At 41.0% G+C, this 16,293-nt stretch overlaps 1 protein-coding gene across 3 annotated transcripts in view; it reads right to left on the bottom strand.

The window, feature by feature from the left end:
- Positions 1-16,293, bottom strand: part of ZNF318 (zinc finger protein 318) — a 46,785-nt gene that overhangs the window by 18,821 nt on the left and 11,671 nt on the right. For 2 of the 3 annotated variants that reach the window (XM_053601714.1, XM_053601713.1), the window contains exons 3-8: positions 15,565-16,204; positions 12,919-14,364; positions 10,440-10,539; positions 7,010-7,311; positions 828-1,031; positions 271-370 (exon numbers count right to left, since the gene is read on the bottom strand). In XM_053601714.1, the coding sequence (XP_053457689.1) occupies positions 271-370; positions 828-1,031; positions 7,010-7,311; positions 10,440-10,539; positions 12,919-14,364; positions 15,565-16,204 (2,792 nt within the window). The remainder of the gene's footprint in view (positions 1-270; positions 371-827; positions 1,032-7,009; positions 7,312-10,439; positions 10,540-12,918; positions 14,365-15,564; positions 16,205-16,293) is intronic. The other variant, XM_053601715.1, reaches the window with a different exon arrangement.

The following is a 16,293-nucleotide window of genomic DNA, read 5'->3' as shown; positions in this document are numbered from 1 at the left end:
CTGTAGTCCCAGCTACTTGGGAGGCTGAGGCAAGAGAATTGTTTCAGCCCAAGTGTTAGAGGTTGCTGTGAGCTGTGAAACCACAGCACTCTACCAAGGGCAAATAGTGAAACTGTCTCAAAAAAAAAAAAAAAAAGAAGGCATTCTTATAGGTTTGTTAAAAGAAATGGCTATGCTGCACACTATGCTGCTTCCTAGCACCTTAGTTTAGGGACACCTCTTCCTTGGTAGACATAGGGAAATCACAAAGAGGGCACAGAGGAAACATACCTTTTGCTGGAACAGTTATCTTGTCAGTGCGCTTTATAGCATCTTGCTTGGCCTCACTCTGGGTCTTTGAAGCCCAAGGTCTGTTGTAGGGATCCAGTGTCTATTTGTAAGAGGCAGAGGCGCTCACTCAACAGCACTAAAAACTCAATGACCCACTTTTCTTTTTTTCTCCCACACATAAGACCAGGGACCAGAAGCCCCAGTTACCCACCCCCACCCCCTCTGCCAACTGTTTAAACGGAAATCACCTGTGGAAAAGGTAAACATGTGTTAGAGCAAATACTAGAAAGATAAAATGAAACAAAAAATCAGGTACTCAAGGAATCAAAAGAGGCAGAAGCCTCACTTACACTTATCATGGTGTTTAGTTACAGGCAGGTCCCCTGCACTGAGACCTGGGGACGGTGTCTCCTTTGTTGGTAATTCTTGGCTCTTCAGATTGGGACTCCTTCCCATGTGAGAATATTTCATTTTCCAGCTTTGTAATGCAGATGGGGGTATAGAAGTTTGAGGGGAATAAGGATGAGAGTAGAAATAACAGAGAGCAGGACACCTACCTGTGTGTGCTTCTTATTGTGCATATGAGTGAAGAAGTCAAACATGGTCCCACAGATGGTATTACAGTCTTTGCACCAGTGATTGCCAGCATCGTAATACTCATAAGCAGCAGTGGGCTGATCCGACTGCTTAGTAGCTGCCTGGGGGCTTTCGGCAGGCTTAGGGCTCTTAGTATGGGACTTCTCGTTGTTTACTTTTGACTCCTAGAGAGGAAAAACCTGCACTTACAAGGAATTCAAAGCAATCTCCATCTGTCTGAAAAAAAGTGGCAAAAATAGAAATATGACCACATGACCATATTTCCAATGCCTAAAGTTGCACAAGCTTGGAGGAACCCCAAGAGTAATGTGTCTCTAGGCTCAGAATCTATAGTGCTATTGCACCATGAAGAATAAATCACAGTGGCCAATATATTTATTTACATATCCTAAAATATCTCTAGAGTATCATCCAAGATTATAGAAACATTAGCTACCTCTGGAAAAAGGAATTGGAGAACAAAGTATGGATAGGAGTCTTTTCACTGTATACTCTCTGGTAGATGTTGAATGTGTTACCTATACAAGTAAATATGTTAGTTAAATTTGAAAATCATAATGGAGGGCGGCTCCTGTGGCTCAGTGGGTAGGGAGCTGGCCCCATATACTGAGTTTGGCCCCTCGGCCAAATCCAGCCCCTGCCAAACTGCAACAAAAAAACTAGCCGGGCTTTTGGTGGGTGCCTGTAGTCCCAGATCAGGACTCTGAGGCAAGAGAATCACCTAAACCCAGGAGTTGGAGGTTGCTGTGAGCTGTATGACACCACGGCACTCTACCAAGGGCAATAAGGTGAGACTCTGCCTCTAAAAAAAAAAAAAAAGAAAATCATAATGGAAACTAGGGAGGGAAAAAAGCCAAAATGGAAAAAGTAATTGATAGGTTAAACAAAGCAAATGCAGAAAATAGGTGATACTGAATTCACTTATCACATGCATCCTGGTTTGGAAAACTAGAGAGTACGGTTGGTGTTGTACATAGACAAAGCAGACAAAGGGAAGAATTAAAAGAATCTAGGTAAAATATTCCTATCTGCCTAAAATATCACTGTTAATATTTAACACCTCTGTATTAACCTGAATATATTTTTTTAAAGATTATCGACTCCCCAACATTAAGTTACCAATAATAAATAATATAAATTAATTTGTTACCACGCTGTGAACAAGATACTCAGGAAATCAGAATTTTGGTTAAGGCTGATGAGTAAGGCACAGAAAAAAAGATAATTTTGCAACAAAGAGGGTTAAGTATGAAGTGCTATAGTAGACAAGATGAGGGAATTGGGCACCTGTAATATTAGTTGGTGGGGAGAAGACAACAGGATACAGAAAGATAAACAATTAGAGATTTCAAAGATACTCTTTCCCTACCAGAATCCTATTCAAGAGTCACTAAAAAGATCACCCCACCTCCCCAAAAAAAGATCACACCCAACAGGTAGGGGATGGGAGAGTTCATATACTACTGGTGGGAATATAACTGGCATCATCTCCTAAAAGATAATCTAAGAATATCTATTACACATCTCAAAAAAAGTGTTTTTGAAGCACAAAAAGATTTTAGTTTGCCCATTTAATTGTTTTTCAAACCAACCACACAAAATATAAAATTTACAAGTAAGACCAAGGAGGGGAGAATAAGCACTGGGAGAAATTTTACTTTTTTTTTTAGAAATAGACTCATTCTGTTGCCCTAGGTAGAGTGCAGTGGGATTATGATAGCTCAAACTCCTGGGCTCAAATGATCCTCCTGCATCCGCCTCTAAAATAGCTGGAACTACAGGTGCTCACTACCATGCCTGGCTAAGTTTTTCTACTTTTTTTTTTTTTTTTTTTTGTAGAGACAGAGTCTCACTTTATGGCCCTCGGTAGAGTGCCGTGGCCTCACATAGCTCACAGCAACCTCCAACTCCTGAATTGCTTAAGCAATTCTCTTGCCTCAGCCTCCCGAGTAGCTGGGACTACAGGAGTTTTTCTACTTTTTGATAGAGACGGGGTCTTGCTCTTGCTTGGGCTGGTCTCAAACTCCTGAACTCAAGTGATCCTCCTGCCTTGGCTTCCCAGAGTGCTAAGATTATAGGTGTAAGCCATCATGCCTGGCCTAATCAAAGTTTTGTATAGCTTTTGACCCACCAATTACATTCCTTGACATTTATCCTAAGAAGATTATTATGTCAAACAGGTCCTCTGAACAGTTAAATAAATTTTGCAATCCATATAACAAAAACAACAACAAAAATTAAGATTGTTAAAAATGATATTGTAGAACTGTTTACTAATATAAAAAGATGTTTCTGATATACTGAGAAAAGTAACAACATGCACTTGAATAATCAATAAACGTATGTAAATAAAGGTAGAATGTTAAACATCACTTTCTCCAAAAGACCTTCCCTAACCACTCTATATCTCTTATCCTGTTTTCCTTTTTTAGGCCCTCATCATTATATAACATATATTTATTTATTTATTTATTGCCTGTCTTCTTTTCCATGAGAATAGGAACCTTGTCTATACTGTTCCCTACTATACTTCCCATATCTGGACTAGTAAGTGATCCTTTCTTTGTGATCAATTAATATTTGTTAAATGAATTAATGGAAAAAAGACTATTTGGAATAATATGCACCAAATTATTAAATAATAGTTGTCTCTAGACAGATGGAAATGTGCATTTTTACTACTTTTCTGAAATAAACATAAAGAAAAAGAAAACCTCAAACCAACTAAACATTTTAAAAAGTGGTAAAGAAAGAAGAAATACTAAGGACAGATAAGAAAGAAAGGTTATAGATACAACATTCCTTACTGCTGAGGTGAAAACCAAAAGCATACCCCATTAGCTTCAGAGAACATAAAGACTCACCCCAATCAAGATGATAAATTATCATGGAGTGAGTGTAGAACAAGAATGTGTAAGTCAACTATAAAGGTCCATCAATGGCCCTGGACTCAAGACCTAGGTATAAAAAGACTACACTTCTACCTGTCTGAGAAAGAGTACTCTCCCAGGAAGACAAGGAGAAATTAGAGATCGGGTGATAGGTAATACAGAATATATCTTTTTTCCTACCCCTCAACATTAATTGAACATACTATACTATATGACAGACATACTGTATGCCATGAAAAATATAAATAAGCTATATTCTTTTACTCTCAAGAAGCTCTCATTTAGTGGAGGAGACAGACATGAGAACACTTGTTAAGTACAACAAAATGAAATAAATCTTACAAAGAAACAATGCTATTATTATGTGAATGTTAAAGAAGAGTGGAATTCTGGGAATTCTTCATGTATTCAAGTTAGGCCTTAATAGATGAGTGGAATTAAGAGAAATATTATTCTAGGCTTAGAGGATTCTAAATGCAAAATCAGAGAAGTATAACAGTATATTGCACATCTTGAAAGCTATAAGCATTTTGAGGTACTGGGAGTATAAGATATACTGTAATGTTTCTTGAGCAGTAATTACTACTATGTACCAGGGACCAAATTATATACTGGGGACTATATTAGAGAATGAGACAGATATGGTCCCTGATCTTTTGAACCTTAAAATCTAGGCCAGGCATGGTAGCTCATACCTGTAATCCTAGCACTTTGGGAGGACGAGGCAAAAGGATAGCTTGAGGCCAGGCGCTTAGAACCAGCCTGAGCAACATAAGTGAGTCCCTCGTCCTACAAAAAACAGAAAAATCAACTGAACTTGGTGGCACATGCCTGTAGTCCTAGTTACTCTGGAGGCTCAGGCAGGATACTTGACCCCTAGGAATCTGATGTTATAGTGAGTGATAGTAACACCACTGCACTCTTTCCTGGGCAACAAAGTGAGGCCCTGTTTCAAAAAAATTTAAAAATGCAAAGAAATCTGATTGGGGGAACACATACAAATGCCATAATAAGAAAATTACAAGGTATCACCAGAGTGTGTATCAGACACCAAAGGTGTCCAGTCTGTGGTCCATGGCCTGTATGCTTATTATTTGAGGCCTGGTTTTGCTTATCTGTGGTGTTGGATATAGCAAAAAGTATGCACAGATCTTTCTTTGCTCATCAGCTTTTGTTAGTGTTTGTGTATTTAATGAATGGCCCAAAGGAACTCTTATTCTTTCAATTTACAACAGAAAACAAAAAGTTGAACATCTCTGGTAGGCAATCAGAAATTGAAGTTTGCTAAACTAAGATCTGAAGGATAAATATGAGTTAGTTAGAAGGGGGGATGAGGAAAGAGTTTAGCTTGCTTAGTGAAAAAAAAAAGGGAACAGACGGATGACATTTAAGGAATGAAAAGGATAATAATGAAACTATAGGGAGCAAGGTAGAAAAAGACATGAAATGAGGCTGAATAGGTAGGCAAGGAAATAAATATCACTCTCACTGGCTATATGTGGCTAAAGGATTAAGAATATAGCAATACAGGGTGGTGCCTGTGGCTCACTGAGTAGGGCCCCATATACCAAGGGTGGTGTTCAAACCCGACCCCAGCCAAACTGCAAAAAAATTGCTGGGCGTTGTGGTGGGCACCTATAGTCCCAGCTACTCGGGAGGCTGAGGCAAGAGAATCGCCTAAGCCCAAGAGCTGGAGGTTGCTGTGATGCCACAGCACTCTGCCAAGGGCAACAAAGTGAGACTGTCTCTAAAAAATAAACAAACAAACAAACAAATAAATAAATGTAGCAATACAAATTGCTATATGTGTCTTGGACTTGGATGGCAATGTGATGATAAACTAGATGGAATTAAGATTTATTCTGATGTGTCTTGGACTTGGATGGCAATGTGAAGATAAACTGGATGGAATTAAGATTTATTCTGGAGGGGGAGCTGACAGAATATATAATTGATTGGGTATGGAGAAGTTAGAAAAGGAAAGCACTAAGAATGCTTTTTAGGTTACAGGCATGAAAACTGCTGGATAGTGGTGCTATTCATTGAGAATGGGTAACACTAGAGAAGAAAAAGTTGGAGGTAGATTAGACATTATCATTAATTTAGTTTAGGACATGATGAATTTGAGGTGCCTATACAAGGAAGTAGAAATGGTAAGCAGGCTGTTAGACACTCAGAAGATACATGGCTTTTTAGCATTGAAAGGGATAAAATGGCCTAGGGAGAGAACAGAATTCTGAAGAACTGGACTAGAATTGAGCCCTGAGAAACTCAAATACAGCAGAACTTCCATAGTTGACTATATACCTACATTGACCACTTTCTGAAGTTGACCTAATTTTCATAGACTGGGCACGCACCACATGTACATACCACAACCGTAGGCCTAGTTCCTTATGTTGACCACCTCCATATGTTGACCAGTTTGTTACAGGCCCTTGGGTTGTCACCTTACAGAGGTTCCACTGTATTTGAAGATCATATACAAGAGGATAGACAGTAAAGGAGGCTAAGAAGCAGTAGCCAGTGTAGTAGGAGGAAAAAGAAGTGTAACAGAAGCCAAGGGGAAAAAATATTTGTAGGAAAAAGCAGTTCTCTGCATCAAATGCTGCAAACTGAATTGTATCTACTGGCTTTAGCAACATGGTGGTGACCTGAACATGAACCTGGTTGCTAAACAAGAAGCCCCAAGAAAGTGTGAGATTAGAAGCCAGACTGGAGTGGGTTAAGGATAAATGCTAAACGACATGGAAGGCCCTAAATAATGAGGATTTTTATTTTGTGAGTAATAAAGAACTACTGAAGCTGGGCGCAGTGGCTCATGCCTGTAATCCGAGCACTTGGGAGGCCGAGGTGGGTGGACTGCCTGAGCTTACATATCCGAGACCAGAGCAAGACCCTGTCTCTAAAAATAAAAATAGCCAGGCGTTGTGGCAGGCACCTGTAGTCCTAGCTATTTGGGAGGCTGAGGCAAGAGGATCACTTGAGCCCCAAAATTTGAGGTTGCTGTGAGCTAAGACACCACAGCCCCCTACTAAGGGTGACCAAGTGAGATGCTATCTCCAAAAAAAAGAAAAAACCCTACTGAAATTCTGAAGAATACTGTGATCTCATCTATACTTTGAGAAAATTACTAATAAGAGTTAAGAAGAGATTGGAAAAATAAGCTAGGAAAATGGTTACAAAGCTTCTGTAGGAGTCTATGGAGAGAAAGACATAAGATAACAGAAATGGAAAAGTTGAGTTGTTACCTTGTTGGACGAGGAGTTAGAAGACGATGATACTTTTTCCGGGCTCTTAGATTTTTCTGCTTTCCCAGGCTTTTCTGTAGCCTCTTTACTGTCATTTGAAGACTTCTGGGATTTATCAAAGATGTTAATTCCCAAGATTTGAGCCACTTTGTCCAGTTCAGATTGCTTCTTTTCTGCCTCTTCTGCCTGTTGTCGGAGCTCTGCAATGTCCTTCATAATGTTATCCTGAAGCCGACTCACCTCCACCAGGAGCGGGTCTTTGTGGCCATCCTTCTCCCTTCGTTTCTTGCGTAGCATTTCCCCTGCATAGTCAAATGTCAACAAAAAGAAACAGAAAAAATAAGTTAAGATGAGTAATTTTCATTTGTAAGTAGTAATCCATTAGTTTTATGGTTACAAAATCTTTTCCCACAAAAGTTTCTAAGAGCAAGTAAGACTCTCTTTCTACATGGGCTGGTATAAGTGAAGCTTTTTTTTTTTTTTTGTGGTTTTTGGCCGGGGCTGGGTTTGAACCCGCCACCTCCGGCATATGGGACCGGCGCCCTACTCACTGAGCCACAGGCGCCGCCCAGCTTTTTTTTTTTTAATAAGTGAAGCTTTTATGAAGGTAAAGAAGAATAATTACCTTGTGTGTAAGGGTTATTAGCTTAGGATCTATGGACAGGCTTCACAGGCTCTGTAAACTTCCATAATAGTATATACAAATTTTGTGTGTATATGTGTCCTGAAAAGGTTAATAAATGCTGTAACTATGAATCTAGCTGCTGTCTCCTTTTTAGGCAGCCAAACAATTATTCAGAGGATAAAAACCATTTAAAGTCACATATTTAACTTTTTCTGATTTAAGGGGATCTTAATTTGTCCTTTTTTTTGAGACAAGAGTCTTATTCTACTGTCTAGTCTAGAGTGCTGTGGCATCAGTCCAGCTCACAGCAACCTTAAACTCCTGGGCTCAAGTGATCTTTCTACCTCAGCCTCCTGAGTAGCTGGGACTATAGGTGCCTACCTCAATGCCTACCTACTTTAACAACTTCTTTATTGAGTTTTAGATTTTGCCTCAGACTCACCCAATGTTATCTTCTAGGCTAAATTCCAAGTCCTCATATTAATTATCACAAGATAAATAATTTCTCATCTACGAACGTGTCCAAATCCAGACATTTTAACTGAATTTCTCATCCTTAAAGCAATTATTATTTTCTTCTACTCTGTTCTTTCATACTAATCACCAAGCTTCATTATTTAGAAGCCTTGTAATATTCTTTCCTCATTATATATATAAATTCCTAAAAGCACAGATGTAAAGATGGAATAAAAAGTGAAGCAGCATAACAGCCAAGCATTGTGGCGGGTGCCTGTAGTTCCAGCTACTTGGGAGGCTGAGGCAAGAGAATCGCTTGAGCCCAAGAGTTTGAGGTTGCTGTGAGCTATAATGCCATGGCACTCTAACAAGGGCAACGAAAAAATAAGGCCACATACAAACATCTTTTCTGTGTCAAAAAGTAAAGAAATATTGGGCAGTGCCTGTGGCTCAAAGGAGTAGGGCGCCGGCCCCATATGCCAGAGGTGGTGGGTTCAAACCCAGCCCTGGACAAAAAAAAAAAAAAAAAGTAAAGAAATACTAAAAAAAATGATAGGGCTATATTAAAAGGACATAGGAACCAACTCAAAGGGGCTCCCACTGGCCAAATCTGGACCAATTTGAGCATGAAATAAGTAATTATAATAAATAATTGCTGGACGCGGTGGCTCGCGCCTGTAATCCTAGCACTCTGGAAAGCCGAGGCATGTGGATTGCCTGAGCTCACTGGTTCAAGACCAGCCTGAGCAAGATCAAGACCCCATCTCTAAAAATAGCTAGGCATTGGCCGGGAGCAGTGGCTCAGTGGCGCAGTGTAATCCTAGCACTCTGGAAGATTGAGGTGGGTGGATTGCTTCAGCTCACAAGTTGGAGACCAGCCTGAGCAAAAGTGAGACCCCATCTCTAATAAAACATAGAAAAAACTGAGACAAGAGGATCACTTGAGCCCGAGTTGGAGGTTGCTGTGAGCTATGATGGCACAGTACTCTACCCAGGGTGACAGCTTAAGACCTGTCTCAAAAAAAAAAAAAAAAAAAAGCTGGGTGTTGTGGTGGGTGCCTGTAGTCCCCAGCTATTGGGGAGGCTGAGGCAAGAGAATCACTTGTGCCCAAGAGTTTGACAGTGCTGTGAGCTATGATACCACGACACTCTACTCAGGGTGACAGAGTGAGACTCTGTCTCAAAAAGAAAAAAATTGTAACCTACTGAAGAATCCATGAATTCACACTGACATAAATGAATAAACAAATAGGGGGGTTCCTTTTTATCATAAAAGCCATCTAATAAAGATAGAAAGAAAGATCAAATTAGAAAATCACTATTCAGGGCAGTGCCTGTGGCTCAGCGAGTAAGGCACTGGCCCCATATACCGAGGGTGGTGGGTTCAAACCTGGCCCTGGCCAAAACTGCAACAACAACAAAAAAATAGCTGGGTGTTGTGGCAGGCGCCTGTAGTCCCATCCCAGCTACTCGGGAGGCTGATGCAAGAGAATCACCTAAGCACAAGAGCTAGAGGTTGCTGTGAGCTGTGATACCACAGCACTCTACCGAGGATGACAAAGTGAGATTCTGCCTCAAAAAAAAAAAAAAAAAAAAAGAAAATCACTATTCAAGAACTATCATGGATATTAAGTGATTCAGGAAAGAATCATCAATGGATGCTAAAACCAGTAGGTGGAAGTTTGAGGAGTAACTGAATATTTACATAGTCTCCAAGTATCTCCCCTATAAAGATACTTAGGAATTAAAAAGGATAGAATAAATAGTTAAGTTAAGGCCTGGTGTGGTGGCTCAGGCTTATAATTCTAGCTCTCTGGGAGGCTGAGGTGGGAGAGTACCAAAATCTCCCTTAAGTTCAGAAGTTCAGGGCCAGGCTGACCAAGAATGACACTCTGTCTCTACTAAAAACAGAAAAATCAGCCAGGTGTTGTAGTGGGCACATGCAGTCCCAGATACTCAGAAGGCTAAGGCAGGCGGACTGCTTGAATCGAAGAGTTTGAGGTTGCTGTGAGTTAGGCTGATGCTATGGCACTGTAGCCTAGGCAACAGAGTGAGACTGTCTCAAAAAAAAAAAAAGTTCAGAAAAAAATCACATGCAGGCACATACATAAGACTGAGAGAGAGAAATAAAAGGATAGAACAAATGTTGCAAAATGTTAATCTGGGAGAATACCTGAATACTCTGCACTACTATTGCCACTTTCCTGTAAGTCTAATTATGTCAAAAACTTTTTTAAAAAGTGAGGCTTCAGGTCACTGACCCTATCAGAGAGTACCAAAATCTCTACATTTAGGTCTCCTATTCATGTTACTACAAAAAGGCATTCATGCAAAGTAGCTAGCTGGCACCTTGTTGTTTATGAAGCCGCTCCAATTCAGTCCTGAGATAGTACATCTTTTTCTGACGGGCTTCCCGGTCACTCTTTAGTTTTTCCCTCTCTTCGATAACCTGCAAAGTACAAAATGTTAGGCAGTCCTGCATCCTCCAACATTCTCCCTTTTTTATTTCTCTCTTCCAGAAACCCTTGCGCTAGATGCTATCTGAACGTTAAGGTCCCAAATGCTGCATGTAAAGGCTCTGACTTTACAAAGTGAGATTTCACTCCCATTTAAGTTTCTGAATAGAATTATCCTTCTTTTCAGAATCACCTTGCCCAGAAAGTATTGTTTTTATGTAGCACTTATGAAAGCCACTGAAAGCAACTATTAAATAGTGGTTCTGAGCCCCAAAGGGAACCACGGAGAAAGGAATTAATGTGTGTTATGAGTGAGGTACGGTATTAGTTACATTTTATATTTCATATTATTTAATCCTACAACATTCTATTTTACAGTAGGAAAACTGAAGTTGTACAATATTAATTTTTCCAAAGGTAAGTCTCTAAGAATAGATTTAAAATCCAGGTATGTCTACCATAAAGTTCATCATCTTTCAACTATTATTACTATCACATAATGTAAAGAAGCAAATTTGGCGGGCGGCGCCTGTGGCTCAGTCGGTAAGGCACCGGCCCCATATACCAAGGGTGGCGGGTTCAAACCCGGCCCCGGCTGGCCAACCAAAAAAAAGCTGGGCGTTGTGGCAGGCACCTGTAGTCCCAGCTACTCGGGAAACTGAGGCAAGAGAATCACTTAAGCCCAGGAGTTGGAGGTTGCTGTGAGCTGTGTGATGCCATGGCACTCTACCGAGGGCCATAAAGTGAGACTCTGTCTCTACAAAAAAAAAAAAAAAGAAGCAAATTTGGCTTGTCTGTAACAGGCTAATGTACGATAGCAGGTCTATGTATTATCAGTCCTGACTTAAGTGCTAGGCTTTTAAAGGGAGAGTAAAGAGACCCTACACCCCTTTTCCCCAAAAGACGTCAATAAAACTAAAGACAAATTCAGGGTAACAACAGAAAATTAAAAGGAAGTATTAGCTAAATTTTTTTAGCTGGAAAAAAATAAGATTGCCCCTCTAATTTCTCCTATATATTTTTTTTTGTTTATTAGTTTTTTTCTTGGCAGTTTGGTGGGAGCTGGGTTTGAACCTGCCACCTCTGGTATATGGGGCCGGCACCCTTCTCCTTGAGCCACAGGTGCTGTCCTAATTTCTCCTTTTTAATTTTCTTCTCAGGTCTGAATTACTGTATAAGCTAATCAAATTTATAAAAACTACATTTTTATATTCCTAAACAAAGTGACTTATCTGTTGAAGACCCTTAAAATTTATAGCATGTGTTAATTTTTCCATTCAAAATTCTCCTATTCCAGCTCAGCACACATAGCACAGTGTTACAGCGTCAGCCACATACAACAAGGCTGGTTGGTTCCAACCCAGCTTGGGTCAGCTAAACAATGACAAGAACAACAACAAAATAGCCGGGCATTGTGGTGGGCACCTGTAGTCCCAGCTACTTGGGAGGCTGAGGCAAGAGAATTGCTTAAGCCCAAGAGTTTGAGGTTGCTGTGAGCTGTGACGCCACAGTACTCTACCAAGGGCAACATAGTGAGACTCTGCCTCATAAAAAAAAAAAAAAATTCTCTTACTCCTTATTCCTATATAATTTTCACTTACCACTCTAAATTATCTGAAATATGACTAGGGAAGCCACTGCTCCCTTTCCAGTCTGAAAAGCCAATGAACCCTGATAATATAAAAAGCCCTGGCTGAACTGCAACCAAAAAATAGCTGGGCGTTGTGGCGGGCGCCTGTAGCCCCAGCTACTCGGGAGGCTGAGGCAAGAGAATCGCTGAAGCTCAGGAGTTGGGAGGTTGCTGTGAGCTGCGTGATGCCATGGCACTCTACTGAGGGCCATAAAGTGAGACTCTGTCTCTACAAAAAAAAAAAAACTGCTTTTCAAAAAGTCTCATAAAAACACATTATTGTTAATCCTGGCCTCTACAATTAATCACAAGCAAAGCTTATTTCTTGGTTTGCTTTACTTATCAAGCAACACATAATTATTTACTTTTAATTCCCATAATCATTATAGGAGAATGCTCCAGAACTAATAGGGATGAAATAGGTTTACTGATTGTCCTTCACCCAAACCAATTTTGGTTCCTCATTCTGTGATGAGGTCACATTGAAGACTCTAAGGCTCCCAACTCCTACCCAGTGTTCTAAGCCAATTAATATAGAAAAATAAAAAAAAATTCTAGCAATCACAATAGGATCTAGAGCCAGATTTCTGTTTAATCTAATGACAATACATGAGAAAAAAGAAGAGCTATTATCTACATTTCTTAGGATGATAACAGCAGCCTCCAAAGAACTTAAGGTGAAAGGGCCTTACAAATTTCTAGCAGATAATTCAGGTATAGGATATGCAAAGCTAACATTCACCTTCTGCTTCTGGGAAGCACGGTTCTTCTCATCAGAGATCTTCTCCGGATTGTATCTTATGAGTGATGGGATGGACACCTGGACAGGCACTTGGGCTGCAGGAATTGAGCCTAGCACTGACTCCTCCTGTTTAGGCTCATCAGGAGTCACAGTGGGGATCACACGGAGGTTAGGACGGCTACGAGTAGCTTGTTTGGTTACTGGCATTATTCTGTGTGGTTCAGCTAAAGGGTGGTTTGATGGCTGAGAGGTGGGGTATATGGGCCATCTTGAAGCTGCATATGCCATATAGTGCCTATAGGCATCAAAGGAAGCAGGGGGAATGGCAGGTCCCTGGTAGTTTGGAGGTATCCGTGCTGCAGAAAACTGAGAGGCCCGTGGCATATGAAACTGAGATAAAGAAGCAGAATGTGGAAGTCTAATTGGGGCAGATGGGGCTGATGGCAACATGCACCTGACTGCAACAGAAGACTGAAACCCACTGCCAACCACTTCTGGTCCTGAAATATGACCCACTGAATGATCAGACTTTAAGAATGGGGGGCTATTTTTTGTGAGTAGGTAAGGATCCACAGGGGAGGCTGGGTGTGGATGGGACACCTCTGGGGAATGAGTATTGCTATGGTGTGCATCCCTGCTTTCCAGTCTGTGGGGATCTGAGGAGCGTCGATCAGCTGAGAAACGGTGGTCAACTGAGGAACAGCGGTCAGTCGAAAAATGTCGGTCAACTGAAGAACGACGGTCAGCTGAGGAGCGTAATGATGGCTTTTTGCCATGAAGTCGTTCCTGGGTGCGCACAGCCAGTTTACTAATCTCTGCTACCCCAATATCCAGCCCTACAGTCTTAAGCAAGTCATGAATCTTAGCATATTCAGGATTGGTCTCTTCTAATGATTCTAGCTTTACAGTTGGAGCTGACGAGGGCAGAGAGCTTGCCTTTTGCCTCACAACTTCATTCTCAGAGCCCCCAACAGACTTTGGTAGGGATTCTGCCTTTAAATCCTCTTCTTCATCCCCATAGAGAAATTTCTCCTCATCCTCAATATCAGGGAAGCTACGCCGCCTTTTTTCCTGTGTACTGGTAGAATCAGCCAACATGCTCAGAATGCGGGAAAAGCCACTGCCATCCTGGCTAGCTCTTTCATGGGGCAGTAAGAAGTCTGTGTGTCGCTCAGGTCCCTCAGCCTTCAAATCCAATTTTTCCTTGTGGCACAGAAAACCTTCATATTTTTCTCTGAGAGGACTATTGTCTTTGGGCATCCCAGGAAGGGGACCCCATTGGTAGAGGTTGCTCTGGGGTTCTTTCAGTGTAGTCTCTACCACAGTCCCCTTATTTTCAATCTCTGAGGCAAAAGCAGCAATAGCACCACTTAGTGGAATAGGTGGGTGTCCAGAGTAGAGAGGGTGATCCCGGCTGGGGTTGGTACTGCTGGAAAAATTCTCAAGCTGCAAAGACATAAACAATTGATTTAGCCCTTATGCAAAATCTCAGAACCCTAGTAATTGAGAAAAATATTTAAATACTTTGTTCTTCTCACTTAATAGGGGAGATATGAGTATGGAAAAAAGGGAGGTAAAATATCCTTAGCTGGGTTCAAGTTATGGTCCTCATGTCTCCAGATGTCTCTGCTATGGCAAAGAGAAATAGGAAAAGCCAGATTAAACAGAATTCTGACCTTTGCCTATTTGTTACAGTCTTATCAAAGAATCTGAATTCAAAATGATGTTAAAGATCTCTTTGGTTTTTTTCCTCCTCTATGGATCTCCAAAAGAAAAAAAAAACACACAAAAGTAGAGCTGCATTAGCTGAAATGGGAAAGGAAACTCTGGAACCCTAACTCATCAATTTTGCCTTATTTTCCTTTGTGCCGTTAGGCTTTCTTTCAGAAGTCCTTAGCTCTTAAGAGAACTGCTAAAAACTAGTGATTTTGCCTAAACATTCTTTCATAGTTGAGGGAAAAATATCAAGGCCCAGAATGGTGAAGTGAGTTGCCTAAAAATTACACAGCAAGCTGGTTGCAGAGGTGGGTCCAAAATCAGAATTACCTGATTTCTTGACTAATGTCCAATTCATACATTTTTTTTCTTTTCTCTGAGGAAATTAAGATCACCTCCTACCTTTGCTCTTCAAGCTTCCCTTCCAGGAAACCTATATTCAAAAATTCCTACTGGCTATCCGATACTAAGAAAAAACTTAGATACAAAACAATACTCTCTAAAATGTCTATTTAGAAAGCAATAGGGCAATGTAAGTTCTCTAGTGATGCTTAACAAGGCCTATAATTTCATTTAGAGAGTCCTGTAAGATACTGCTCATAGGCATAATAATGTTGGCCTAGCATATATTACAAACATACCATAAGGGACACAGCCCCCAGGCAAGTAACCAGGCTTTAAGATAGCAGAGGGACTCATAAGATACCCTAGAACAGTGGTTCTCAACCTTCCTAATGCCGTGACCCTTTAATATAGTTCCTCATGTTGTGGTGACCCCCAACCATAAAATTATTTTCGTTGCTACTTCATAACTGTAATTTTGCTACCTTTATGAATTATAATGTAAATATCTGTTATGTAGGATGGTCTCAGGTGACCCCTGTGAAAGGGTTGTTTGTTGAGAACTGCTGTAGAGACAACAGCAGACACCTGCATAGAAGGCTCCATGTCCACCTCAATTCGCTTCTTCAGAATGGACTTCTTGGGCATCACAGACACTTCATCAGGCCGATGCAAAGAATATCCTGGCTCCGATGCTGTTAGGACACCTGACAAGCCAGGGATGGAACAATTAGTGCCACCACCATCAACTCCCACCAGCTCCTGACTCAAGCTCCTGCTTCGCTCCTCCTCTTCCTCTCGCTTTCGCCTCGCAAGATCCAGCTCTCGAAACTCAGGGTCTAGAAACCTAGGGCTTGGGCTTCGTCTACGCTGTCGATAATTCCGAGTTCCTGATGTAAAACTTGGGTGATCCCCTCCCATGCTGTGTATCTTCTCTGTGTCATCGTAACGGGGTCTTTTGGCCTCTCGACTCCTCTCCTCAGATCGTACAGAGTAGGAGCCTTTGACTTTTTCTCTATTTCGTTCTGTTCCCCGCAACAGTTCCTCATGACAACTGATATGGGGACTATAATTAGATCGATGCAGGAAAGTTTCTCTTGTTCGGTAGTCTTCATCAAGTTGTCCCAAGAAGGGACTGAGAGCTTCCTCCTCCTGGGAAATGTATCTTTCAAGACCCCGAGAGCACTGAGAGCTTCGAGTGAAGACAGAATCATCAGTCAGGTCATCCCTAAGGAAAGAGACAAGCATTACTGAGTATCATGGACTTGAAAAGAGTAAGAGTGGACAAGGCAAAGAGACTGAAATTTGGCAAGAGAG

This window comes from Nycticebus coucang, chromosome 9 (assembly GCF_027406575.1).
Source record: "Nycticebus coucang isolate mNycCou1 chromosome 9, mNycCou1.pri, whole genome shotgun sequence".
Taxonomy (NCBI): domain Eukaryota; kingdom Metazoa; phylum Chordata; class Mammalia; order Primates; family Lorisidae; genus Nycticebus; species Nycticebus coucang.
This window is presented reverse-complemented; position numbering and strand designations above follow the sequence as displayed.